The sequence below is a fragment of the Carcharodon carcharias genome, chromosome 33 (genome assembly GCF_017639515.1).
Source record: "Carcharodon carcharias isolate sCarCar2 chromosome 33, sCarCar2.pri, whole genome shotgun sequence".
NCBI lineage: Eukaryota > Metazoa > Chordata > Chondrichthyes > Lamniformes > Lamnidae > Carcharodon > Carcharodon carcharias.
This window is the reverse complement of record NC_054499.1, coordinates 13015826-13041806: the sequence shown is the minus strand read 5'-3', so window position 1 is coordinate 13041806 and position 25981 is coordinate 13015826. Positions and strand designations below refer to the sequence as shown.

At 49.9% G+C, this 25981-nt stretch overlaps 2 protein-coding genes across 8 annotated transcripts in view; one reads left to right on the top strand and one right to left on the bottom strand.

Annotated features, from left to right (window-relative positions):
- Positions 1-9095: 9095 nt before the first annotated feature.
- LOC121272248 (probable E3 ubiquitin-protein ligase RNF217) lies at positions 9096-12214 on the top strand. Its single transcript, XM_041178777.1, has 2 exons — positions 9096-9218; positions 11774-12214. Exons 1-2 carry the CDS (start codon positions 9111-9113, stop codon positions 12212-12214), a joined length of 549 nt encoding a protein of 182 aa, XP_041034711.1. The 5' UTR covers positions 9096-9110.
- Positions 12215-24632: 12418 nt separating this feature from the next.
- The window catches only part of hdlbpb (high density lipoprotein binding protein b), a 100423-nt gene continuing 99074 nt past the window's right edge, over positions 24633-25981 (bottom strand). For all 7 annotated transcript variants that reach the window (XM_041178858.1, XM_041178861.1, XM_041178859.1 and 4 more), the window contains one exon: positions 24633-24870. In XM_041178858.1, coding sequence (XP_041034792.1) covers positions 24778-24870 — 93 coding nt within the window. In that variant the 3' untranslated portion in view covers positions 24633-24777. The remainder of the gene's footprint in view (positions 24871-25981) is intronic.

The window sequence follows — 25981 nt, the reverse complement described above, 5'->3', positions numbered from 1 at the left end:
GGACCCCGGGGAGTGTGTGTCAGTATTTACAGGGGTTTCCCGGGGAGTGTGTGTCAGTATTTACAGAGGGTCCCAGCGAGTGTGTGTCAGTATTTACAGGAGGTCCCCGGGGAGTGTGTGTCAGTTTTTACAGGGGGATCCCGGGGAGTGTGTGTCAGTATTTACAGCGGGTCCCCGGGGAGAGTGTGTGTCAGTATTTACAGGGGGGTCCCCGGGGAGTGTGTGTCAGTATTTACAGGGGGTCCCCGGGGAGTGGGTGTCAGTATTTACAGGGGGTCCTGGGGAGTGTGTGTCTTTACAGGGGGTCCCGAGGAGTGTGTGTCAGTATTTACAGGGGGGGTCCCGGGGAGTGTGTGTCTTTACAGGGGCTCCCGGGGAGTGTGTGTCAGTATTTACAGAGGATCCCAGGTAGTGTCTCAGTATTTACAGGGGGTCCCGGGGAGTGTGTGTCAGTATTTACAGGGGTCCCTGGGGAGTGTGTGTCAGTGTTTATAGGGGGATCCAGGGGAGAGTGTGTCAGTATTTACAGGGGGCTCCTGGGGAGTTTGTCAGTATTTACAGGGGGTCCTGGGGTGTGTGTGTCAGTATTTACAGGGGGTCCCTGGGGAGTGTGTGTCAGTATTTACAGGGGGTCCCCGGGGAGTGTGTGTCAGTATTTACAGTAGCTCCCGGGGGAGTGTGTGTCATTATTTACAGGAGGTCCTGGGGTCTGTGTGTCAGTATTTACAGGGGGTCCCTGGGGAGTGTGTGTCAGTATTTACAGGGGGTCCCCAGGGAGTGTGTGTCAGTATTTACAGAGGGTCCCGGGGAGTGTGTGTCAGTATTTACAGGGGGTCCCCAGGGAGTGTGTGTCAGTGTTTACAGGGTTCCCCGGGGAGTTGGTGTCAGTATTTACAGGGGTCCCGGGGAGTGTGTGTCTTTACAGGTGGTCCCAGCGAGTGTGTGTCAGTATTTACAGGGGTCCCTGGCGAGTGTGTGTCAGTATTTACAGGGGTCCCTGGGGAGTGTGTGTCACTATTTACGGGGGGATCCCGGGGAGAGTGTGTCAGTATTTACAGGGGGCTCCTGGGGAGTTTGTCAGTATTTACAGGGGGTCTCCGGGGAGTGTGTGTCAGTATTTACAGGGGTTTCCCGGGGAGTGTGTGTCAGTATTTACAGGGGGACCCCGGGGAGTGTGTGTCAGTATTTACAGGGGTTTCCCGGGGAGTGTGTGTCAGTATTTACAGAGTGTCCCAGCGAGTGTGTGTCAGTATTTACAGGAGGTCCCCGGGGAGTGTGTGTCAGTTTTTACAGGGGGATCCCGGGGAGTGTGTGTCAGTATTTACAGCGGGTCCCCGGGGAGAGTGTGTGTCAGTATTTACAGGGGGGTCCTCGGGGAGTGTGTGTCAGTATTTACAGGGGGTCCCCGGGGAGTGGGTGTCAGTATTTACAGGGGGTCCTGGGGAGTGTGTGTCTTTACAGGGGGTCCCGAGGAGTGTGTGTCAGTATTTACAGGGGGGTCCCGGGGAGTGTGTGTCTTTACAGGGGCTCCCGGGGAGTGTGTGTCAGTATTTACAGAGGATCCCAGGTAGTGTCTCAGTATTTACAGGGGGTCCCGGGGAGTGTGTGTCAGTATTTACAGGGGTCCCTGGGGAGTGTGTGTCAGTGTTTATAGGGGGATCCAGGGGAGAGTGTGTCAGTATTTACAGGGGGCTCCTGGGGAGTTTGTCAGTATTTACAGGGGGTCCTGGGGTGTGTGTGTCAGTATTTACAGGGGGTCCCTGGGGAGTGTGTGTCAGTATTTACAGGGGGTCCCCGGGGAGTGTGTGTCAGTATTTACAGTAGCTCCCGGGGGAGTGTGTGTCATTATTTACAGGAGGTCCTGGGGTCTGTGTGTCAGTATTTACAGGGGGTCCCTGGGGAGTGTGTGTCAGTATTTACAGGGGGTCCCCAGGGAGTGTGTGTCAGTATTTACAGAGGGTCCCGGGGAGTGTGTGTCAGTATTTACAGGGGGTCCCCAGGGAGTGTGTGTCAGTGTTTACAGGGTTCCCCGGGGAGTTGGTGTCAGTATTTACAGGGGTCCCTGGGGAGTGTGTGTCAGTGTTTATAGGGGGATCCAGGGGAGAGTGTGTCAGTATTTACAGGGGGCTCCTGGGGAGTTTGTCAGTATTTACAGGGGGTCCTGGGGTGTGTGTGTCAGTATTTACAGGGGGTCCCTGGGGAGTGTGTGTCAGTATTTACAGGGGGTCCCCGGGGAGTGTGTGTCAGTATTTACAGTAGCTCCCGGGGGAGTGTGTGTCATTATTTACAGGAGGTCCTGGGGTCTGTGTGTCAGTATTTACAGGGGGTCCCTGGGGAGTGTGTGTCAGTATTTACAGGGGGTCCCCAGGGAGTGTGTGTCAGTATTTACAGAGGGTCCCGGGGAGTGTGTGTCAGTATTTACAGGGGGTCCCCAGGGAGTGTGTGTCAGTGTTTACAGGGTTCCCCGGGGAGTTGGTGTCAGTATTTACAGGGGTCCCGGGGAGTGTGTGTCTTTACAGGTGGTCCCAGCGAGTGTGTGTCAGTATTTACAGGGGTCCCGGGGAGTGTGTGTCAGTATTTACAGGGGTCCCTGGGGAGTGTGTGTCAGTGTTTATAGGGGGATCCAGGGGAGAGTGTGTCAGTATTTACAGGGGGCTCCTGGGGAGTTTGTCAGTATTTACAGGGGGTCCTGGGGTGTGTGTGTCAGTATTTACAGGGGGTCCCTGGGGAGTGTGTGTCAGTATTTACAGGGGGTCCCCGGGGAGTGTGTGTCAGTATTTACAGTAGCTCCCGGGGGAGTGTGTGTCATTATTTACAGGAGGTCCTGGGGTCTGTGTGTCAGTATTTACAGGGGGTCCCTGGGGAGTGTGTGTCAGTATTTTCAGGGGGTCCCCAGGGAGTGTGTGTCAGTATTTACAGAGGGTCCCGGGGAGTGTGTGTCAGTATTTACAGGGGGTCCCCAGGGAGTGTGTGTCAGTGTTTACAGGGTTCCCCGGGGAGTTGGTGTCAGTATTTACAGGGGTCCCGGGGAGTGTGTGTCTTTACAGGTGGTCCCAGCGAGTGTGTGTCAGTATTTACAGGGGTCCCTGGCGAGTGTGTGTCAGTATTTACAGGGGTCCCTTGGGAGTGTGTGTCACTATTTACGGGGGGATCCCGGGGAGAGTGTGTCAGTATTTACAGGGGGCTCCTGGGGAGTTTGTCAGTATTTACAGGGGGTCTCCGGGGAGTGTGTGTCAGTATTTACAGTGGGGTCCCCGGGGAGTGTGTGTCAGTATTTACAGGGGGTCCCGGGGAGTGGATGTCAGTATTTACAGGGGGTCCCTGGGGAGTGTGTGTCAGTATTTACAGTGGGGGTCCCTGGGGAGTGTTTGTCAGTATTTACAGGGGGGTCCCTGGGGAGTGTGTGTCAGTATTTACAGGGGGGTCCCTGGGGTGTGTGTGTCTGTATTTACTGGGGGCCCCCGGGTTCATTCCAATATCCTTGGGACAAACAAGTTTTTAAAGTTGGAGGCTTGGATCCCACCAAGATTTGAAGAAATATTTAACATTCTCACTGCCGGAGGCACTATCTTGGTGCTGGTAACCTTACCGGTGTTACAAATGAAAGTAAAATTAAAAGGGGATTTTCCAAGATCAGGTCCCTTTGCGGGAACCACATTTACAAACAACTGGTTGTTCAGGGAGCTAAACCTTCGACTGATGACCTTGAGGAATGGAACTTGATGAAGATGCAGCAGGTAAGTGCCCGAAGGTAGTTTCTTCCCTGCCTTCCGTCATTCTCTAACAAGAGGGGAGGAGGCTCTGAACTGAGGTCTGTGCTTCAGTAGAATCAGTCATGTAAGGCTCCTCGCTTTAAAGTGACTGGGTGAACATCGTCGGCTGCTTGGTGTGTCAGCACCGACGCTCGCTCAGCTACAGGATCGGAAGGCTCCGAGGCCCCAGCCCTGCTGACCTCAGGTAGAGCGCACCCTTTGGCCCTCAGTGCCCGGACGGGTGGCGGGGCTGCCTTGGGGTGGTGGGTGGGGGAACAGGCGGAGGGGGAGCCGGGTGGGGTTGAGCGGGCGGTCGCTTCTGTTGCTGGTCCGTTTCTAGCGAGCCTTCTCAGAATGCTGGGTTTGGAATCATAAAACTGGGGTTTGCTTGTGATGCCCCAACAGTTGAATAGCTTTCATGGTAAGGGAGGGGAAAGATCAGCCAATGTTCCACTGCTAATTGTTATCAGCTATGTGTGTCTGTGTGTGTATATCTGTGTGTATATTAGCATGTATGCATTAGTGTGTGTGTATACAAATGTGTGTTTTGTATGTTTATTAGTATGTATGTGTTTGCATGTGTGTGTATATGTGTGTTTTGTGTGCATGTGTGTCTGCATGTGTATATGTGTGTTTAAATATGTAAGTGTGTATATGTGTGTGTTTATTAATATTGTGTTTGTGTGTATGTATGTGTTTTGTGTGTATGTATGTGTGCATCTGCGTGTTTGTGTGTTTATTAATATGTGCGTGTGTATATATGTGTTTATTAACGTGTGTGTGTATATATGTGTTTTTAATATGTGTGTGTATATATGTGTGTTTATTAATGTGTGTGTGTATATGTGTGTTTATTAATATGTGTGTATATGTGTGTTTATTAACGTGTGTGTATATATGTGTGTTTATTAATGTGTATGTGTATATGTGTGTTTATTAATGTGTGTTTATTAATGTGTGTGTATATGTGTGTTTATTAACATGTGTGTATATATGTGTTTTTATTAATGTGTGTCTGTGTGTATACATGTGAATTTATTAATATGTGTGTTTGTGTGTATTGTGTTTTTTGTGTATATGTGTGTGTTTTTGTATTTGTGCGTCTGTGTATAGGTATGTTTTGTGTATATATATATATAGGTGTGCATTTGTGTGTATACATGTGTGTTTAGTGTGTGTCTGCAAGTGTGTATGTTTGTGTGTATGTGTTTGTGGGGGAATGGCAGTACTCCATTGGCTCGCCTTGGGACCCAAGGTGGTGAAAGGTGCTATAGAAATGCAAGTCCCCCATTCCTAGTGCCGCTGCTTTCTGGGGACAGAGCCGAGGTTTGGCCCTCATGTGAGAGAGACCACTCATCCTCTAGTTTCTGACTGGCGCTCGTGTGGTGCAGCCCCCGGGGAGTCACCAATCCAGCGCTCGGGTTAAAGGCCAACACTTTCACTGGCATTAACTTTGATAATTTGTCTGCTTGCCGTGATTATAAAGCTAGGGTTTGACGAGACCAGCGATGGGTTAGGGAGGGAGTTTGAGAGCGCGGGGCGATCCCCGGCTGAAACCTCTGCCCCCAGTTCAACAGGAACGGTGCCTACAGCATGATTTATAAAAAGACCCTCCAAAATAATTCACCCCACCGCCCCGACATAAGCGCACCACTTGTGGTTCTGATTCACACACAGGGGCCGGGAAGACCCGGTCTCCATGCAAACCAGGAAGGTAACTGGGAGCTTTCCGATTCACCCAGGAGATTGGGGAAGAGAAGCCATCTAGGGGTTTTCCAGCTCTTCTCACTTAACAGGAAGTGGGAGTGTTGGAACAGTACCATTGTGATGGCCTCCACAGTCGGATAGCAGGCTGACGCGGGTGCAGGCTGTGACTCAAATATTCATGTCCAAGTCACGGCTTTCAGGGCAAGAAAGGAAGCAAGGAAATTTGCACTCAAGCAGCTAAGTCCCAAAAGATAAAAGCAGTGTTGAAGAGACTCTGCCTTTAAATACCGGTTCGTAAGTTACTTGTGCTGCTGCCCGCAGTCTGTGGAATGGATTGAAGGTTCGATGTATGTGCAAGGTAGACAGGCACCTGAAATCTGCACAACAGTGCCACCCAGTGGCCATAGTCTGCAACTACATTGTGACTGTTAACATAGCAAAATAAAATGGCAAATGTTGACATAGCGATTCATAATGGTAAATGCAAATATGAAACCCAATACCCTAACAACAGACAGGAACATTTCTAGGTTGCTCACTAACCGACCTTGGCTCCCGGTCGATCAACACCTCAATTTGAAAATAAATCCCTCCAAATCAAACCCCAACCCCCACCACATACCACTGCCCCTGCAACACCCCCCACCGACCAACTGCACCCCACCACCCCCACCACTCTGTCACCTCCTCCAGAACCACAACCCTCCAAGATCTCTGCACTCTTCTCATTCTGGCCTCTTGCACATCCCCAATTTTGATGGCTGCTCCCTTGGCAGCCGTGCCTTCAGTTGCTGAGGCTGAGGGCTCCGGAATTCCCTCCCTAAACCTCTCCGCCTCTCTCTCGCTCTCTCTCCCTCTCTCCTCCTTTAAGAGACTCCTTGAAACCGACCCCTTTAACCAAGCTTTTGGTTCACCTGTCCCTAATGTGGCTCCGTTTTACATTTTGTTTGACGGTCTCCATGCAAATCAGGAAGGTAACAGGGATAAAAGCAAAAAACCGCGGATGCTGGAAATCCAAAACAAAAATAAAAATACCTGGAAAAACTCAGCAGGTCTGACAGCATTTGCGGAGAGGAACACAGTTAACGTTTCGAGTCCGAGCTTCCCATTTCACCCAGGAGATTGGGGAAGAGAAGCCATCTAGGGGTTTTCCAGCACTTCTCACTTAACAGGAAGTGGGAGTGTTGGAACAGTGCCATTGTGATGGCCCCCACAGTCGGATAGCAGGCTGACCCAGGTGCCGGTTGTTGTTGTTGTCTAGTCTCTATGCAAGCTCTATATTGACGAATATAGAAATGAGTTTTATCTAAAGCACATTCTCTTTCACAGGGAGTTCACAAGCCCGAACCCTGTGTAGACACTTCAGGAATTCAAGTCAACTGAAGAAACACTTGAGGGGCCTTCTGAACTCGGTATGTACCTCCATCCTCCTTCCTCCTCCATCCTCCTTCCTTGTTGGTCCTTTGCTTCTTCAAATGCCTTCCCCCATCCCTCTCCTTCGCCTCAAGCCGAAAGGCCCAACTCCTCCTGGCCTGTGATCTATTTATAAATGATGTATTGGTAAAAGCCCTGGTTAGGCCCCGGCTGGAGTGTTGCATCCGATTCTGGGCACCGCACTTTTGGAAGGGCGTGCAGACACACGAATTGGGAGCAGGAGTAGGCCACTCGGCCCCTCGAGCCTGCTCCGCCTTCCAATGAGATCATGGCTGACCTGACTGTAACCTCAACCCCACGTTCCCACCTACCCCGATAACCTTTCACCAACGCCCCCCCCAACCTTGCTCACCAAGAAGCTATCTCCCTCTGCCTTGAAAAGTATTCAGAGACTCTTGCTTTCCCCACCTTTTGAGGAAGAGAGTTCCAAAGACTCACAACCCTCTGAGAGAAAAATAATTTCCCCTCACCGCTGACCTAAACGGGTGACCCCCTTATTTTTAAACAGTGACCACCCCCCACCACCCCCCCCACCCACCCTCCCCCACCCCCGAGGGTGTCAGGGCCTTGGAAAGGATGCAGAGGAGATTTCACTAGAATGGTCCCAGGGGCGCTGCCCTGACCCTGCAGCAACCCCCTATCCAAGGAGGAAAGATGGTAGCTGAGTGATGTCACTGGACTAGTAATCCAGAGGCCCAGGCTAATCCTCTGGGGACACAGGTTCAAATCCCGCATGGCAGCTGGTGGAATTTTTTAAAGATCTAAATTAAAAGCGAGCCTCAGTAATGGTGACCCATGACAACGATCGATGGTTGTAAAAACTCCATCTGGTTCACTATCGCCTCCTTAGGGAAGGAAATCTGCCGTCCTTACCCGGTCTGGCCTACATGGGACTCCAGACCCACAGCAAATGTGGTTGACTCTTAACTGCCCCTCTGAAATGGCCGAGCGAGCCCACTCAGTTCAAAGGCAATTAGGGATGGACAACAAATGCTGGCCTAGCCAGTGATGCCCACATCCCATGAAAGATTAAAAGAAACGGAGGGACTTCACTTCTGTGGAGAAGCTGGGACTAGACCATAAGACATAGGAGCAGAAATTAGGCCATTCAGCCCATCGAGTCTGTTCCACCATTCAATCATGGCTGATAAGTTTATCAACTCCATTCTCCCGCCTTCTCCCCGTAACCTTTGATCCCCTTACCAATCAAGAACCTATCTATCTCGGTCTTAAATACATTCAATGACCTGGCCTCCACAGCCTTCTGTGGCAATGAATTCCATAGATTCACCACTCTCTGGCTAAAGAAGTTTCTCCTCATCTCTGTTCTAAAAGGTCTTCCCTTTACTCTGAGGCTGTTCCCTCGGGTCCTAGTCTCTCCTACTAATGGAAACACCTTCCCCACGTCCACTCTATCCAGGCCTTTCAGTATTCTGTAAGTTTCAATCAGATCCCCCCCTCATCCTTCTAAACTCCATCGAGTATAGACCCAGAGTCCTCAGACGTTCCTCATCTATTAAGCCTTTCATTCCTGGGATCATTCTCGTGAACCTCCTCTTGTTCTCTTTAGAGCAGAGGAGGTTTAAAGGAGGATATAATTTCATTGGATATAACTTGCTAAGAGCTAGCAGGGCCACAATGGGCCAAATGATCACTTTCTGAGCTGTAGGATTCCACAGTTGGCAACTACCCTTCAGTTCATCTTTCTACCAGGGTATCAAGGCCAATGCTATCCCACCAACTAACGTGCATTCCACTGTAGGTCCAGCCTTTCCTTCCTTGGCTCAATGGGTGGCTCTCTCAGCCCCTCAAGCTTGCTCCGCCATTCAAAGAGATCATGGCTGACCTGACTGTAACCTCAACCCCACGTTCCCGCCTACCCCTGATAACCTTTCATTCCCCCCCTTGCTTATCAAGAATCTATCTACCTCTACCTTAAAAGTACCCAATGATTCTGCTTCTGCCTCTCTCTCTCTCCTCCTTCCCTTATCGAATTGACCAAGCATTTGGTCACCCTTCCCAAATATCTCCTTCTGTGGCTCCTGTGAAGCGCCCTGGGCTGGTTTACCATGTTAAAGGCGCTATATAAATGCGAACTGTCGTTGTAAGTCAGCAGATAGAATCGGCAAAATCTTTTCTCTGTGAAGGGGCCTTCTGAGAGTTGTCTCTCCGCAGGGAGTCTACAAGCTCAACTGTCCCGCGTGCAAGCAGGGGTGGATGTGGCAGGAGGTACGCAGTCTAGCGCTGTTCTCGCCGGCTGAACAAGGGCTCTACGAGGAGCAGATCTTGCGACGGGTGGAGAACGACACCGACTCTTTCAAGAAGGTACGAAAGGCAGACGCTGGAGGGGCATTGCCTCGTTTTGAGATGGGGGCAAAGGCTGCGAACGCAGTCAGAATCGATTCACATTGCACACTCGCATATCCTTGCGATCAGAGTGAAACCTCCAGAGTAAATTACAAGGGGAGGTCGTGGCCCAGCGGGAATGTCGCTGGACCAGAAATCCAGAGGCCGAGGCTAATGCTCTGGGGACACGGGTTCAAATCCCACCACGGGCAGCCAGTGGAATTTAAATTCAAGTAATAAAATCTGAAATTAAAAAGCCAGTCTCAGTAATGGTGACCAGGTCACCAAACCTTGGGTTATTCCAAAACCCCATCTGGTTCACTAATGCCCTTTAAGGAAGGAAATCTGCTGTCCTTAGCTAGTCTGGCCTACATGTGACTCCAGACCCACAGCAATGTGGCTGATTCTTAACTGCCCTCTGCAATAGCCTATCAAGCCACTCCGCTGATGGGCAATAAATACTGACCTAGCCAGCTATGCCCACATCCTGTGAAAAAATGGAACTTATAGCACTGAAATAGGCCATTCAACCCCATAAAGTCCAAGTTGGTCTTTGTGCTCCACCCAAGCCTTCTCTCACCCATCCTTCATCTCACCCCATCCTTTCATTCCCTTCTCCCTCATGTCTTTATCCAGCACTGCAGCAACTCACCAAGGCTTCTTCAACAGCACCTTCCAAACCCACCACCACTACCATCTAGAGGGACAAGGGCAACAGACACATGGAAACACCACCACCTGCAAGTTCCCCTCCAAGCCACTCACCATCCTGACTTGGAAATATATCGGCCGTTCCTTCACTGTCGCTGGGTCAAAATCCTGGAACCCCCTCCCTAACAGCACGGTGGGTGTACCTACACCACATGGACTGCAGCGGCTCAAGAAGGCAGCTCACCACCACCTTCTCAAGGGGCAATTAGAGATGGGCAATAAATACTGGCCTAGCCAGCAAAACCCACATCTCATGAATGAGTAAAAGGAAAGCTTCCCGTTAAATGTATATTCACCTCAACCACGGGTAGTGAGTTTCACATATTCACCGTTCCCTGGGTAAAGAGGTTTCTCCTGAATTCCCGATTAGATTTATTAGCAACTGTCTTATTTTTATGGCCCCGAGTTCTGATCTCGTCCACAAGTAGGAACTGCTTTACCAAAAACTCTTCTGGGGAAAGGATCTCTATCGGGTCACCTCACAGCCTTCTCTTTCCCAGAGAAAAGAGCCCCAGCCTGTTCAGCCTTTCCTGACAAGTTCTGGTATCATTCTGGTAAATCTTTTGTGCATCTTCTCCAGATGCCTCTCTACCCTTTTTATAACATGGAGACCAGACCTTTACACAGTGCTCCAAGCGTGATCTAAGGTTCTATATCAGTATAACATAACCTCTCTGCTTTTTGATTCTATCCCCCTAGCTTTGGTGTCCATGTCTAAGGAAGGACATACTCGCATTGGGGGCGGTACAGCGAAGGTTCACTAAATTGGTCCCTGGGATGAGGGGGGGTGGTCCTACAATGAGAGGCTGAGTAAACTGGGCCTATATTCCCTGGAGTTTAGAAGAATGAGAGGTGATCTCATTGAAACCTACACGATTCTGAAGGGGTTTTGATAGGGTGGACGCTGAGAGATTGTTTCCGCTGGTCGGAGATTCTGAAACACGGGGGCACAGTCTCAGGATAAGAGGCTGATCGTTTAGGGACTGAGATGAGGAGAAATTTCTTCACTCAGAGGGTTATGAATCTTTGGAATTCTCTACCCCAGAGGGTTGTGGATGCTCCATCGTTGAATATATTTAAGGCTGGGATAGACAGATTTTTGGTCTCTCAGGGAGTGAAGGGATATGAGGAGCAGGCGAGAAAATGGAATTGAAGCCAAAGATTAGTTATGACCATGTGGAATGGCGGAGCAGGCTCGATGGGCCGAGTGGTCTACTCCTGCTCCTATTCCTTATGTTCTTAAATAAGATGGTTAATTATAGCTATTTTGTCTCAATTCGTTCGTGGGATGTGGGCGTATTTATTGCCCATCCCTAATTGCCCCTTGAGAAGGTGGTGGTGAGCCACCTTCTTGAACCGCTGCAGTCCATGTGGTGTAGGTACACCCACAGTGCAGTTAGGGAGGGAGTTCCAGGATTTTGACCCAGCGACAGTGAAGGAGCGGCCGATATATTTCCAAGTCAGGATGGTGAGTGACTTGGAGGGGAACTTCCAGTTGGTGATGTTCCCATCTATCAGCTGCCCTTGTCCTGCTAGATGGTAGCGGTCATGGGTTTGGGAGGTGCTGTTTAGGGAGCCTTGGTGAGTTGCTGCAGTGCATCTTGTAGATGGTACACACACTGCTGCTACTGTGCGTCGGTGGTGGAGGGAGTGAATGTTTGTGGATGGGGTGCCAATCAAGCAGGGCTGCTTTGTCCTGGATGGTGTCGAGTTTCTTGGGTATTGGTTTGAGTGGTCCCATCAAAGGAGCCTTGGCGAGTTGCTGCACTGCAGATAATGGCGGGGACGGTTCCTAACTCTGCTGTTGGTGCTCTCATCCACAGTGTCCAAAGTGCAGTCTCCTCGTGCAGAGGTTGGACGTGGAGGACTTTAGCACCAAGTGTCCGGCCTGCCCTGAGAATAGGGGAAACCCCTACTGGTTCTGCTGGAGCTGCATGAGGAGGTGGAGAGGACGGTCACTGCACGGAGCCGGCTGCAAGAGGAAGTCCTGCAAAATGGTGGCGCTGTTACTCTCCTGCCCTTTGATAACTGACCCGCTGCTGTCAGTCAATGGGTGCCCAGTGGTGCGGGCATGTCCCCAGTGCAAAGCCTTGATCTCCCACACAGGGGGCTGCAAGTATGTTAATTGCAGGAACTGCGCCAATCGATTCTGTTACCGTTGCTTGGAGAAATACACGGTGTGCTATAATGCCAAACCCAGCTGTTACCATGAGGCATCCTGCGCCAAACCCATGGTGCCCAGGCAAACCTTTACTTCAGAATAGAAAGCGATTTTTAAAAAATTCTCAACCCATCCGGTTCGAACCCCTCCACAACCTCTCCCCTCCCTGTCTCTCCAACGATGAGAGGCTGAATGAATTGGGCTTACGTTCTCCGGAGTTGAGAAGAATGAGAGGCGATCTCATTGAAGCCTACAAAATTCTGACGCTGAGATTGTTTCCGCTGGTCGGAGAATCTAAAACACGGCGTGCACAGTCTCAGGATGAGGAGGCCCACCATTTACGACTGAGATGAGGTGAAACTACTTCACTCAGAGGGTTGTGAATCTTTGGAATTCTCTACCCCAGGGGGTTGTGGATGCTACATTGTTGAGTACATTTAAGGCTGGGATGGACAGATTTTTGATCTCTCAGGGAATTAAGGGAAATAGAGAGCAGGCGGGAAAATGGAATCAAAGCCCAAAATCAGCCACGATTGTATCGAATGGCAAAGCAGGGTCAATGGCTGTGTGGTCTACCCCTGCTCCTATTTCTTATGTTCTTACCTCCTCCGGCCACACAACCCTCTGAGATCTCTGCACTCCTCCAATCAAGGCCTCTTGAGCATTGAGGATTTCCATCGCTCTGCCATTGGCGGCCGTGCCTTCAGCTGCCTAGACCCTAAGCTCTAGAATTCCCTCCCTAAACCTCTCTGCCTCGCTACCTCCCTTAAGATGCTCCCTAAAAGCTCATCAAGCTTCCGGTCCCCTGTCCTAACACGTCCTTATGTGGCTCAGCATCAAATGCTGTTTGCTAATCACTCCTGGGCCAATTTATTACATTAAAGGCGCTATGTAAATGCACTTTGCAGATTTTAGGCATGGGTATTTGTTAATGGTATGTTAAATATATTGTTAGGATACACATCTGTAGGTATTGTTTAACTAAGTACATTGAGCACATATAAATGGGGACAGCTGGGACACTGGGTATGGGTGAGGAGAGCTGTAAGACTGAACAAGTCAATAAATTCTCTCTATAAGGAAAAACTCTGTGCCTTGGTTTCAACTTCACCAATCAATTTGGATCCTCTTCACAGTGTTGAGGCTTACAGAACTAAGGCGGGTAGATGGGAGTTGGGGTAAAGATCAGCCAACATCTAATTGAATGGCCACCTCCTGCTCTGATGTCCAGCCTCATGCCTTTCCCAGCTAGGATCATCGGGAATGGCTGATTATTCCCCTGTGGCACTGCGGACAATTGTAGAAAATCTACGAGGTCAGAAGAAGATGCGGGTCCGGAACCCCCTTGGGGGCGTTCAGATCCATACCAGCTGATGCCCTTACCAGCCAAGGGACAACTGGCATAAAACAAAAGCAAAATCCTGCAGATGCTGTAAAACTGAAATAAAAACAAAAAAAAATGCTGGAAAAACTCAGCAGGTCAGGCAGCATCTGTGGAGAGAGACAGATTTATCGTTTCAAGTCGAGATGACCTTTCATCAGAGCTGAAGAAAGGTCAAAATGTAACAGTTTTTAAGCCAGTGGAAGAGGAGATGGGGTGGGAAGAACAAAGGAGAAGGTCTCCAATAGGGTGGAGGAATGGGGAGATCAAATAACAAGAGATTTACTAGTTATTTGACAGCTCTGAACTTCAGTATCGCTGAAAAAATGAGACATGTCGAAGCTTTTCATCTTGCACTCATCAGGACATTCGCAAGAATACCAAATGTAAAGGGAACAGCAATTTATAATTCATGAGGAGAGTGCTGATTGGTTGGCAAGTGGACTCTGATTGGTAGAGGTGTTGTCATGATGAATGCACCAATTAACCAATGACAGACAGTTAATTGCCAAGCTTTGTTTAATGTGTTGCTTGTTAAATTAATTTAAACAAAGCTTGGCAGTTAACTGTCAGTCATTGGCTAAGTGGTGCATTCTCCATGGCAAAGCTTGTACTAATCAGCGTCCACTTGCCAACCAGCCAGCACTCTCTTTTCATGAAGTATAAATTGTTGTTCCCTTTACATTTGGCACTCTTGTGAATATCCTGATGAATAAAAGATGAAAAGCTTTGATATGTCTCTTTTTTTCAACAAGAGATTTCATGGTGCAACAGCCAAAGAGAGTGGTATTGGATATAGTAAAAAAACAAAGGTTGTATCCAAATAAGGGGTGAATGGCTACATAAAACCATCAGGATGCAACGTAAAGGGATAAAGAAAGAAATGAGACAAAGGCCAGAAAAAGAGAAAACAAAATAGAACAAAATGAAGGCAGAGGTTATAATCTAAAGTTGTTGAACTGGATGTTGAGTCCAGAAGGCTGTGCAGTGCGGAGTTGAAAAATGAGGTGCTGTTCCATGAGCTTGTGTTGACTTTCACTGGAACACTGGAGCAGGCCAAGGACAGGGATGTCAGAGTGGGAGCAAGGTGGAGAATTAAAATGACAGGCAACTGGAAGCGCGGAGTCATACTTGTAGAATGAACAGAGGTGGACTGCAAAGCGGTCACGCAATCTGCGGGGACACTTGGGATTCCACAATCTCCCAGCAAGGGGCAACGCCCACAGGGAGCATGTCACGAGCAATCGGGGGACCTTTGATCGTTATCTGTGAGTGCTACTCCCTATCGGGTGAACTGGATCCATGGAATTAGTCCTTCAGCATTCTGAGTCAGTGATTTCAACCTCAAATGTTACATTCATCTGTTCCAGGCAGTTGGCTGAATTTGCTAGGTGCCAAATTATCTACAGATTGTCCATTAAATTCATGTTAAAGTATCACTCTGATCCAAACACTTATAAATGAAACCACTTGAGAGCTAAATTATCACCTTGAACAAGTGCTTTGAAAGTTCTGAGTGGTCTTTTATTTTCTGGCATATCTCTTGTTATATCCCGAGGAGGTTTTTCTGTAGATTGGCAGATGCTTGTAAATTCAGCCTGCTCCCTAAGGTCAGTGGGAACTAACAAGTAATGATTTGTTTAACTTCAATGTTTCAGGTATTTTTCTTAAAACGTGACGCAGAAATGTACACATGTAACTCCCGGCATGCGACTGACGCTTCTTATACAGATCATATGGAATCATAGAACGGTTAGGGCGCAGATGGAGGCCATTTGGCCTGTCGTGTCCATGCCGACTCACTGCTAGAGCAACTCAGCTAGTTCCACTGACTAGACCTCCAGTGGCATTGCTCACAACACATGCATTGTTTTACAATAACTGACTTCCTTGCTGTGGGAAGGTGTTTTCCTGAAGGGGTAAGTTATAGGATGGGGTTAGCGGATTCTGGGAGCGCGTTACAGTTTGCTAGAGGAAATGTAAGCACCATATTTAAACACAGTAAGTATAAACATGGAACACTTTACAGTACTGAGTACTGGACAATGATCAGGAACAGGATCCTGGGCTGATTCCTTCTCCATGCTCCCCAGCACAGGGAGCTAAATATTATGACCATCATGCCCTAGAATTAGGGAGAATAATATTTTATGTAGAAGTCAACAAGACAAGACAAAAAAAAGAGTATAAATGTTTCCAAAAGGTTTTTTTCATGGTGAGGTGAGAGTGACTGCCTTTGACATCAAGGCAGCATTTGACCGAGTGTGGCATCAAGGAGCCCGAGCAATACTGGAGTCACTGGGAATCAGCTCAAAGGATGTGGTTGTTTGAGGTCAATCATCTGAGTTCCAGGACATCACTGCAGGAGTTCCTCAGGGTAGTGTCCTAGGCCCCAAGATCAGCTGTTTCATCCATCATAAGGTCAGAAGTGGGGATTGCACAATGTTCAGCACCATTTGCAACTCCTCAGGTACTGAAACAGTCTGTGTCCATAGGCAGAAAGAACTGGACAATATCCAGGCTTGGGCTGATATTTGACAAGTAATATTCATGCCACACAAATGCCAGGCAATAACCATTTCTAACAAGAAAGAATCTAACCATCACACCTTGACATTCAATGGCATCACCATCATTGAATTCCCCACTATCAACATCCTGGGGGTTACCATTGACCAGAAATTGAACTAGACCAGCCATATAAATACTGTGGCTACAAGAGCAGGTCAGAGGCTGGGCATTCTGTCGTGAGTAACTCACCTCCTGACTCCCCAAAGCCTGTCCACCATCTACAAGGCACAAGTCAGGAGTGTGATGGAATACTCACCACTTGCCTGGATAAACGCAGCTCCCACAACACTCAAGAAGCTCGACACCATCCAGGACAAAGCAGCCCAGCTTGATTGGCACCACATCCACAAACATTCACTCCCTCCACCACCGACGCACAGCAGCAGCAGTGTGTGTACCATCTACAAGATGCAAGGCTCCTTCGACAGCACCTTCCAAACCCGCCACCTCTACCATCTAGAGCAGCAGACACAGGTGGAACACTGCCACCTGGAAATTCCCAACCAAGTCACTCACCATCCTGACTTGGAAATATATCACCATTCCTTCACTGTCGCTGGGTCAGTGGTACAGATCGGCCATGATCTCACTGAATGGTGGGACAGGCTTGAAGGGCTGAATGACCTTCCACTGTGCCTATCAGTTAGGGTTACCATACCGTAGGGGCAGGAGTTGGGGGAAGGTGCAGGGCCTCAAATCAATCTCCTCTCTCCCTTAATATAGCTCCAGACCTACCTGTTGGTGGCCCTGGTCTCAAGCTCAGGTGGCGCAGTGGTAATGTCACTGGACTACTAATCTAGAGGTCCAGGCTAATGCTCCCAAGGCATGGGTTCAAATCCCACCACAGCAGCTGGTGGAATTTAAATTCAATTAATAAATCTATAATATAAAGCTGGTCTCAATAATGGTGACCAACTATCATTGATCACTGTTTTAAAAAAAAACTATCTAGTTCACTAATATCCTTTAGGGAAGGAAATCTGCCATCCTTAGCTGATCTGGCCTACATGTGACTCCAGACCCACAGCCATTCAGTTCAAGAGGCAGTTAGGGATGGGCAACAAATGCTGGCCTTGTCAGAGACACCCACATCCAATGAGGTCTCAGCCTGATGTTCAGAGCCCTTCTGCTCTTTAAAGGCACCTACAAGTTGCACTGCAGCAATTCACCAAGGCTCCTTCGACAGCATCTCCTTAACCTGTGACCTCTACTACCTAGAAAGACAAGGGCAGCAGATGTATAGGAACACCACCACCTCTGCAAGTTCCCCTTCAAGCCATGCACCGACCTGACCTGACCATATACATCGACTGGTCCTTGAGTCAAAATTCTAACAGACTGTGGGTGTACCTACACCACGTGGACTGCAGCGGTTCAAGAAGGCAGCTCACCACCACTTTCTCAAGGGCAATTAGCGATGGGCAGTAAATGTTGGCCTAGCCAGTGCTGCTGAAAATGAACAAAAATCTATTTGCAGGCATTTTGAGGCTGTAGAACTCCGTCCTGGTATGAAATAGGGACATTTTGTCCCAGACCCATTTTACACACAAAACTCGTTGGGGGTTCCTCCCACTGATTTGGGCTGGGTTTGAATCCACGATCCTGAGATGAAATGACAATGTCCCGAAACTGACTACGTTACTCAGTCTTCTTAGTGAGCGCTATTTCATCCTCATCTCTACTTGTGTCTTGGAAGTGGTGGGGGGGGCAGCCACATCTCGTCAGCACTGGCTTTCGCAGTATGGAACCTTTTTATAAATATTCATTCATGGGATATGGGCGTCACTGGCTAGGCCAGCATTTATTGCCCATTCATAATTGCCCTTGTTCAGAGGGCATTTTTAAGAGTCAACCACATTGCTGTGGGTCTGGGGTCACATGTAGGCCAGACACATGGAGGGCAGATTTCTTTCCCTAAAGGGGCATTAGTGAACCAGGTGGGGTTTTATGACAATCGGCAATGGTTTCATGGTCACCATTAGACTTTTAATTCCAGATTTCTAATGAACCCGGGTCCCCAGAGCATTACCCTGGGTCTCTGGAACACTAGCCCAGTGACAGTACCACTACACCATTGCCTCAGGCTGAATCAGCCCAGACAACACTCGGAGGTTCACCTGTCACATGAGCCTGGGGGCCAGTGCTAACCAGTCCCCTGAGCCCACTTGTAATTTTCCGCTTGCAAATTGAGTCCAGAGGTGGATAATTTAGGAATCCTGGTGTGAATAAAATGGGAGTTCAGATGTGGATAATTTGGGAATCTAGCTATGGAAAATTGTGAATCCAGATGTGAATAAACTGTGAATCCAAAGGCGGCCTTTCCCATTAGTAAATAAATAAGGGTAGCATGTGGTCATGGTAGTTATTTGTATGACGTACGCATGTGAACTTTAATCCTTTTTTTGTGTCTTTTATGGTAAAAAGTTATGTCCAAAAACAGAAAGCACGAGCATTTTTTGATAGTGGCGGCTGCTTTACTTCCTTGGTTTCCGAGTGGCAGTAGTTGTTTGACACCCTCACGTGATGTCCCTCTGCCTGTATCATACACAAGGTGTTTTCTAGGACTATCAGTGCCATGTGTGGCTGATGCAACATGGCTGGTCATTGGCTTCTACTGGGTGACAAGCAGCCAGTGAGTAGCAGCAGGCTTTTCAACTGCAAAAGCATCAGACCCGACATCCAACTGCTCCCCCCCACACCCCCCAACATTGCGGGGATTCCTGGGACATTCCATTCTAGGCGAGTGCCCGGGTGGGTGCTGAGGTCAACTTAGCTGCAATTGGCTGAATCTGCAGATGGGGAGGGGGGGGATCTGCCAATGAGAGTGTGGAGGGGGCAGGTTCGATCGAGGCATTCAAGAGGGAATTAGATAGATTATTGTCTGAAACCGAAGAATGTGCAGGGTGACAGGGAGAAGGCAGGGGGTGGGGGGGGTGTGGCATTGGGTGAATTACTCATCTGGAGAGCCAGCACAGACACAGCAGGGTTGAATGGCCTCCTTCGGCGCTGTAACCATCCTGTGATTGTGAAGAGGGGTGGGTCTTGCTCCAGGAGTGCTGCAGGAGTAGAGGCTGTGCCAGACAATATACCTCAGTCTCACTGAGGCACCACGATGTCTAATGACACACAAACTCTTGATTCTCTCATTCCATTTTATTTGGAATTATAAAAGTCCAGTGTCACCTTGTGACCTATACATTTGCATATTCTTCAATCATATTTAAGGCCGATAGTGTTTAACTTATTTTCCTCCTTGCACCATTTCAACGTTTCCTTTAACTGTCTCACACAATACAATTTCCAGTTCGGGTGTGAGATGCTCCTCTCGTTTTTATATTTTAACTTAAAATCAGTGACAATGTCTCACTCCTTTTTTAAAATAATTTAAAACCAGCTTAAATTTAATATTAAACAGAATTTTTTTTTAAAAAAAAGGAGGGGTGGGTTTTAGGGTTTCACTTTTGCTTGTCGTAGCAGACTGACTTCAACTATGATATGCAATTAGGTGAATGGATTTTTTTTTGTAGGAGAGGAGAGGGGAAGCAGGAGAGGGGGGAGGGAGGGAGAGGAAAGGGAAAGAAAGGACGGGGAGGGGAGAGAGGAAGAGAGGGGAGGGAGGGTGGGGAAGAGAGGGGAGGGAGGGTGGGGAAGAGAGGGGTGGGAGGGAGAGGGAGAGAGGGAAGGGAGAGAGGGAAGGGAGGGGGGAGTGAGGGAGAGAGGGAAGGGAGGGGAGGGGGAAGGGGAGGGAGGGAGAGTGGAAGGGGAGGTAAATTCTAATTTTTCTAATAACCTAAAGGTCCAAGTCTTCTGACCAGAAGGAAACGAGAATGGCCACAGTCGTAGCCCCCTTGGGATCATCACATTGCTTCTAGACAACGCTCCCCTCTAAATTTCAACAGTGTGCAGTTCCGCACTTAGGTAGATTATGGCAGTGGGGGAGGGAGAGGTGGCGGGTGGGCTGGGTTTGAGACTTCACAGCTCTGGCAGAACGCAATGCCACCCTTTGCTACTGCACAAACATCTCTTCACAGTACAGTCCAGGCTTAAATATTCCTTCAGTGACCTTGACTGCTGCATTGAAAGAGTTTCACATTCTGACGGGAGGGAAAGGGTTTGGAACTAACACAAAGACAGAGAGATGTAAACGACAAAAAGTCTGAACGAAGGCTAAATTCTTGTTGGCGGGGAGGAGGGGTGGGTGGTCAGTGACAAGGAGGGAGAAGAGGTGGTCAGATCAGAGAATGGTGCCATTCTCCAAATCTCCAAAAGCCTTTCGGGTCCAGTCTTGGTTATCTGTTTACAGACACACACATACTCGTGGACACACATACATACACACGCACGTGTGCACATACACACACACACACACACACATACACTCATTTACACACACACACTCTTGTTTAAACACACACGCATGCCCGCACACACGCTGTACCTTGCCCGGTCTCCATGCGCACGAGAAATCAGACATTTTTTTTAAAAAACAAAAAAAAAGTGAAGATGACTTTGTTGGTCATTTTAGAAGATATTGTCAATACTGTTTGAAGGTAGTTACGGATTAGGCCATGCCTGCTTGAGACACGAGACCTGGCGACCTGAAGTTCACTCCATCCAGGGGGCGCAGGAGGTGAAACAGGGCACTACGGTGGGTCTGTGGGCAAAAGGGTGAGGCTCTTTTTTGTGACTCGGTTCCGCAATGTCTTTACCCTCCCTGTGACAGCTCCGACTGCAGAACACAGTTACATGCCCAGGGCCAATATCTCCCTTTTGGATCTGCGAGGTGTCATGTGGAACACAGGAGTGTGGGAATAGGATGGCAGCGATTACTGAGGGCGAGAATAAAGGTCAGCATTACACACAAAAAATGCATCAAAGTCTGAGGTAAACTGGTAGACAGAGAGAGGTCACACACAGTCATTCTGGCTAAGGACTTACGAGGGGAAGAGGTGGGTAAATAATATTTTTACCCGGAGAGGCGTAGGGATCTGGAACGCTCGTTCCAAAAGGCTCATTCCATAACTAATTTTAAGTTGGATTTTAAGATGAGGAACTTGCAGGGGTTGCGAATAAATAGCGTGGGTGTGGGATCAAGCACGGCTGCTCTTTCAAAGAGCCATCACAGACATGATGGGCTGCATGGCCTCCTTCTGTGCTGGAAGTTTCCAATGAGTATAAACTGGTGTAAAAGCCCAGTGGTATATGCATAATGTGCATGAAGTAACAGTGCAACTCAAGAACCAGCTTGTCGAAATGCTCGGAATATTATTATCAGAGTGCTTTGCTTCCCTCACGTTTTAACCCTCCCCAATAGGGTCGAGGTTAACCTGGAGGCTGGAGAATTCCTCGCACCACTGAGTCACTTCGCAGAGCCTGGGCATCGAGTGTAGTGTGAGGCAGTTTTCCCGGGAAGGCTGGGCAAAGACTGGTCGGTGACTGAGGATTTTCTTTTGGGAGGGGGAGGTGTGAGTAGGCCGGGTTGGTGGGGATGGGGAGGGGGGGGGGGGGGGGGGGGGGGGGGTCACTGTTGAGGCAGCTGGGGAGCATAAACTCAGCAAAACAGACAAAACCATTGCTGATTTAAGCCAGGGAAATCCTGTCAAGCCCATCTTCCAGTTACGGGAAACACACGCCCACACGCAAATGAAACAGGAACAGTTCAGCCCCTTTCAGTGACGGCACAGACGGTGTGACACTCATGTCTGGAAGCCGCTGTTGGTCACTAGGACCCTAGCAGTGTAGTCTTTCCCCGGCTGTTGCTTTAATTAAAGGGGGTTTACACGTTTCAAACAAACAAGTCTTTAGAAACAGCAGGAGGAGGAGCCTAGAGTGGGAGGAGGCCATTCAGCCCCTCAAGCCTGTTCCACCATTCTGGAGCTGAGCTATGCTTCAAGCCATCTTGACTCCAATAATCCCACAATGCCCTTTATCCAACAAAAGTCTCGCCATTGCGGTTCTCGATTACTTTAATTGGCCCCCAGCACCTCTGACTGGGGGAGGGGCGCCTGTGTGTGATAGGGTCCTTCCAGAAGAAAGTCCTGCAGACAAGGGTGCGCCCGCTAATACTGACAGAGGAGAAATTCTTCAGATGACGAGGGAACGACACGCGGTTTAAAGTCTTGGGTAGAGGTGGGGGAGCCTGGAGTTGTTTAGCAGCCAACAGGATGCTGTGGGGGGGGGAGTTTAGGGTCTTTTTGAGCGAAGGGTCGAATGGCCTACCTCAACTGTATTTTGAACAGTGATTTCTCAGTTGCAAGGGAGGCATGTTCGGGTTTGAGAAAAGTACATCCCTGCAAAATTTTCCGATTTGGATATATACTCCCACTCCCGGCCCCACACACAAAGTCAACAAGGCTCCTACGCTTATCCTGCATGCCTACAATATTGACAGCAGTCATACCCTGATACCTGAAAGAAATAATGAGACAGAGAGACAGAGAGAGAGAGAGAGAGAGAGAGGGGGGGGGAGAGAGAGAGGGGAAAACTGGAATAAGGGTAAACTTAAGCTGTTGTTGCTGTTCCTTTCCCTGACAAGTCTCCCCGGGCTGACTGCTTTGACCCTCTCTCCCCTTTGGGATGGTGAAATGTTGTCCTTACAAGACGTAACTCACCCCCACTGCTAGTCTGGAAATGTGAATTATAATTTGGAAATTAAAAAAACAGCGTAGGCAACTTCCAGACTGCCTCAAGCTAGGAAATCCACCCCCCCCCCACCGCCTCTTTTTAAAGGGCGATTGCTCTCCTCCCCTCACCAGCACCTTTAAGCACCACAGGTTATTTGTGGAGATTGGCGAGTACGGTGGGCTTTTGGACAAAGGTGCGATCAGTCGCCGACACTGATCTCTACCCCAACGCAGACTGTCAGGATCCTGAGCTCGGAGACTGTGTGGGGCAGGGGGATGGGTTTGAAACAGACCAGCTCGAGAAAGGTTAAAAACCCCTTCAAAATACCCCTGTCACTGGTGGAGGTCGGGTGAGGTCATTTAAAAAAACCACCCTCCCCACCACCCACCCAACTCCCAGTGACCCACCCATCCCCATTTCCTGCTGATCCTGTCTTTAATCTGTCCTTCCGAGGGGTTGGAGATACCCGAAGGTGGGAAGTTGGCTTAGGGAAGGGTCGGGGGAGGGGGGAGGGGTGGGTGGTTGTGGCGGGGTGGGGGGTGAAATATGAGAGTCCAGGTGAAAACAGGGGAGGCCCGGGAAGCTCACACTTTTCACTCCCCTGCCCAACCCCTCCCACTTCCAGCCTCCTCCACCTCCCGTATCCCCTCCACCTGACACCGAGCTTCAGCCGTGGGTCAAAGCTGGGGCTGTGGCTGCCTCTCTCTCCAGCCTCGCCCACGACCTAACTCCGCCGAGAGGCAGGGAAAAAGCTCCACGGCGAGACTTTAAACTAAGGTTGACAGGGTTGCTTTCGAGAGAGAGAGAGATAGAGAGAAAGAGAGAGAGAGAGAAAAGAAATCAGCCCACTGCCTCGGAAGTGTCTGAGTGAGAGGACAGTCTCAAGATACATTGGGCCGGTTCATCAGGAGAGTGCCACTGACTGACCACGCAGTGGGGGGTTGGGGGTGGGGGGGTGACTGAGATTCGTGTGGTACCTGACGGTGGGTACGAGAGCCTCTGGGGGGGGATGGGTGAGGGTGGGTGACTGAGATTCGTGTGGTACCCAACAGTGGGTATGAGGGCCTCTGGGGGGGGGGGTGACTGAGATTCGTGTGGTACCCAACAGTGGGTACGAGGGCCTCTGGTGGGGGGGGGGGGGGGGAGGGTGGGTGATTGAGATTCGTGTGGTACCCGACAGCAGGTGTAAGGGCCTCTGGGGGGGTGGGGGAGGGTGGGGGTGGGTGACTGAGATTCATGTGCTACCCGACAGTGGGTACGAGGGCCTCTGGGGGGGGGAGGGTGGGGAGTGGGTGACTGAGATTCGTGTGGTACCCGACAGTGGGTACGAGGGCCTCTTGGGGGGGCAGGGTGGGGGGTGGGTGGGGGCGGGTGACTGAGATTCGTGTGGTACCCGACAGTGGGTATGAGGGCCTCTGGGGGGGGAGGGTGGGGGCAGGGTGGGGAGTGGGTGACTGAGATTCGTGTGGTACCCGACAGTGGGTATGAGGGCCTCTGGGGGGAGAGGGTGGGTGACTGAGATTCGTGTGGTACCCGACAGTGGGTACGAGGGCCTCTGGGGGGGGTAGGGTGGGGGGAGGGTGTGGGGTGGGTGGGGGTGGGTGACTGAGATTCCTGTGGTACCCGACAGTGGGTACGAGGGCCTCTGCGTGGGGGGAGGGATGGGGGGTGGAAAGCCGTCTTCGTGGTCCGTCTGCAAGCCCGCAGACGCTCTTGATACCCTGACGGTGAACGCGGGGAACCCGCAGGAAGCGGCGTCGTGCAGTGACGCTCAAGCGCTGCGACCAGAAGCTTCCGGGCATCACTGCGCGTGCCTGGTGGCCCTGAAGGGAAAGCAACGGCCGGGGCGGGAGTGTCGGGGGGGAGGGCAAACCGAGCAGTATGGCTTCTGTCTTTCTTTCTTGAAACAGATTATTACACAGGACAGTGGTACAGCAGCTAATACCTCTGGACATTTCAATTTTTATAGAAAACTGTGACAAGTCAAAGCTTCAGAAAAAGAACACTGAGATTCACAAAAAAAAAAATCTTTTTTTTTTTCTCTAACTGGTCTGGAAGCTTTTCTCGGAAAGTTACTGACTGCTCAGGCCTTAGAATTTCTTCGGGCCCCAGGCGGACGCCTGCCTCGGTGCGACCACGGTTCCAAACATTGGGAATTCCTCCGCGCTGCTCACGTCTGGGGCCTGCAGGGAGACGCACAAGACAGTTTCAGCTCGGAGGGCGCGAGCTGTGGAAGAAGCGGCACCCCACCCCATCCCACCCCACCCCAATCGCCACCCTGCACCCCCCACCAGCCCTACCGAGCCAGCGGGCGTTAATCGATCGGAGAACCTGAGCCATGGCCACAGTTGGCTCTGCTTTGCGCAGCCTTCTGGCAGCAGGCTGTAACTCCCGGTGCTCACTGGCCCACGTTGGCTCCTGGCCCAGCAACACCCCAATTTTAAAATTCTTGGCCCTGTGGTCAAATCCTCCCCAGGCCTTGCCTGCAGCCTCCTTCCCCACCACTCTCCCATTATCTCTGTAATCTCTCCAGCGCTCGGAGATCTCTGTGCTCCTCCCATTTTGAATAATTACGCTCTTGTGAAATACTTTGGGATCTCTTGCTACGTGAAAGGTTCTATATAAATGTAAGCTGTTGCAAGTTGGAAGGATGTTGCTCCTTCTTTTGGTCAGCCCCATATAAAAAGAAACAAGAGGCAGCCATTGACTTAAAGTTGTTACCATACAAACAGCAGTAGGCCTATTCTGCCCCCTCATGCCTATCACCATAGGAACAGCAGTAGGCACATTCAGCCCCTTGAGCCTATCACCATACAAACAGCAGTAGGCCTATTCTGCCCCCTCATGCCTATCACCATAGGAACAGCAGTAGGCACATTCAGCCCCTTGAGCCTATCACCATAGGGACAGCAGTAGGCCTATTCTGCCCCCTCATGCCTATCAACAAAGGGACAGCAGTTGGCACATTCAGCCCCTTGAGCCTATCACCATAGGGACAGCAGTACGCACATTAAGCCCCTCGAAGCTAACACCATAGGAACAGAAGTAGGTACATTAAACCCCTCGAAGCTATCACCATAGGGACAGCAATTGGCACATTCAGCCCCTTGAGCCTATCACCATAGGAACAGAAGTAGGTACATTAAACCCCTCGAAGCTATCACCATAGGGACAGCAATTGGCACATTAAGCCCCTTGAGCCTATCACCATAGGAACAGCAGTAGGCCCATTCAGCCCCTTTAGCTGGTTAGAAAGGGGCAATAGGAGACGAGTCAGCCTTTCGAGTCCATTTC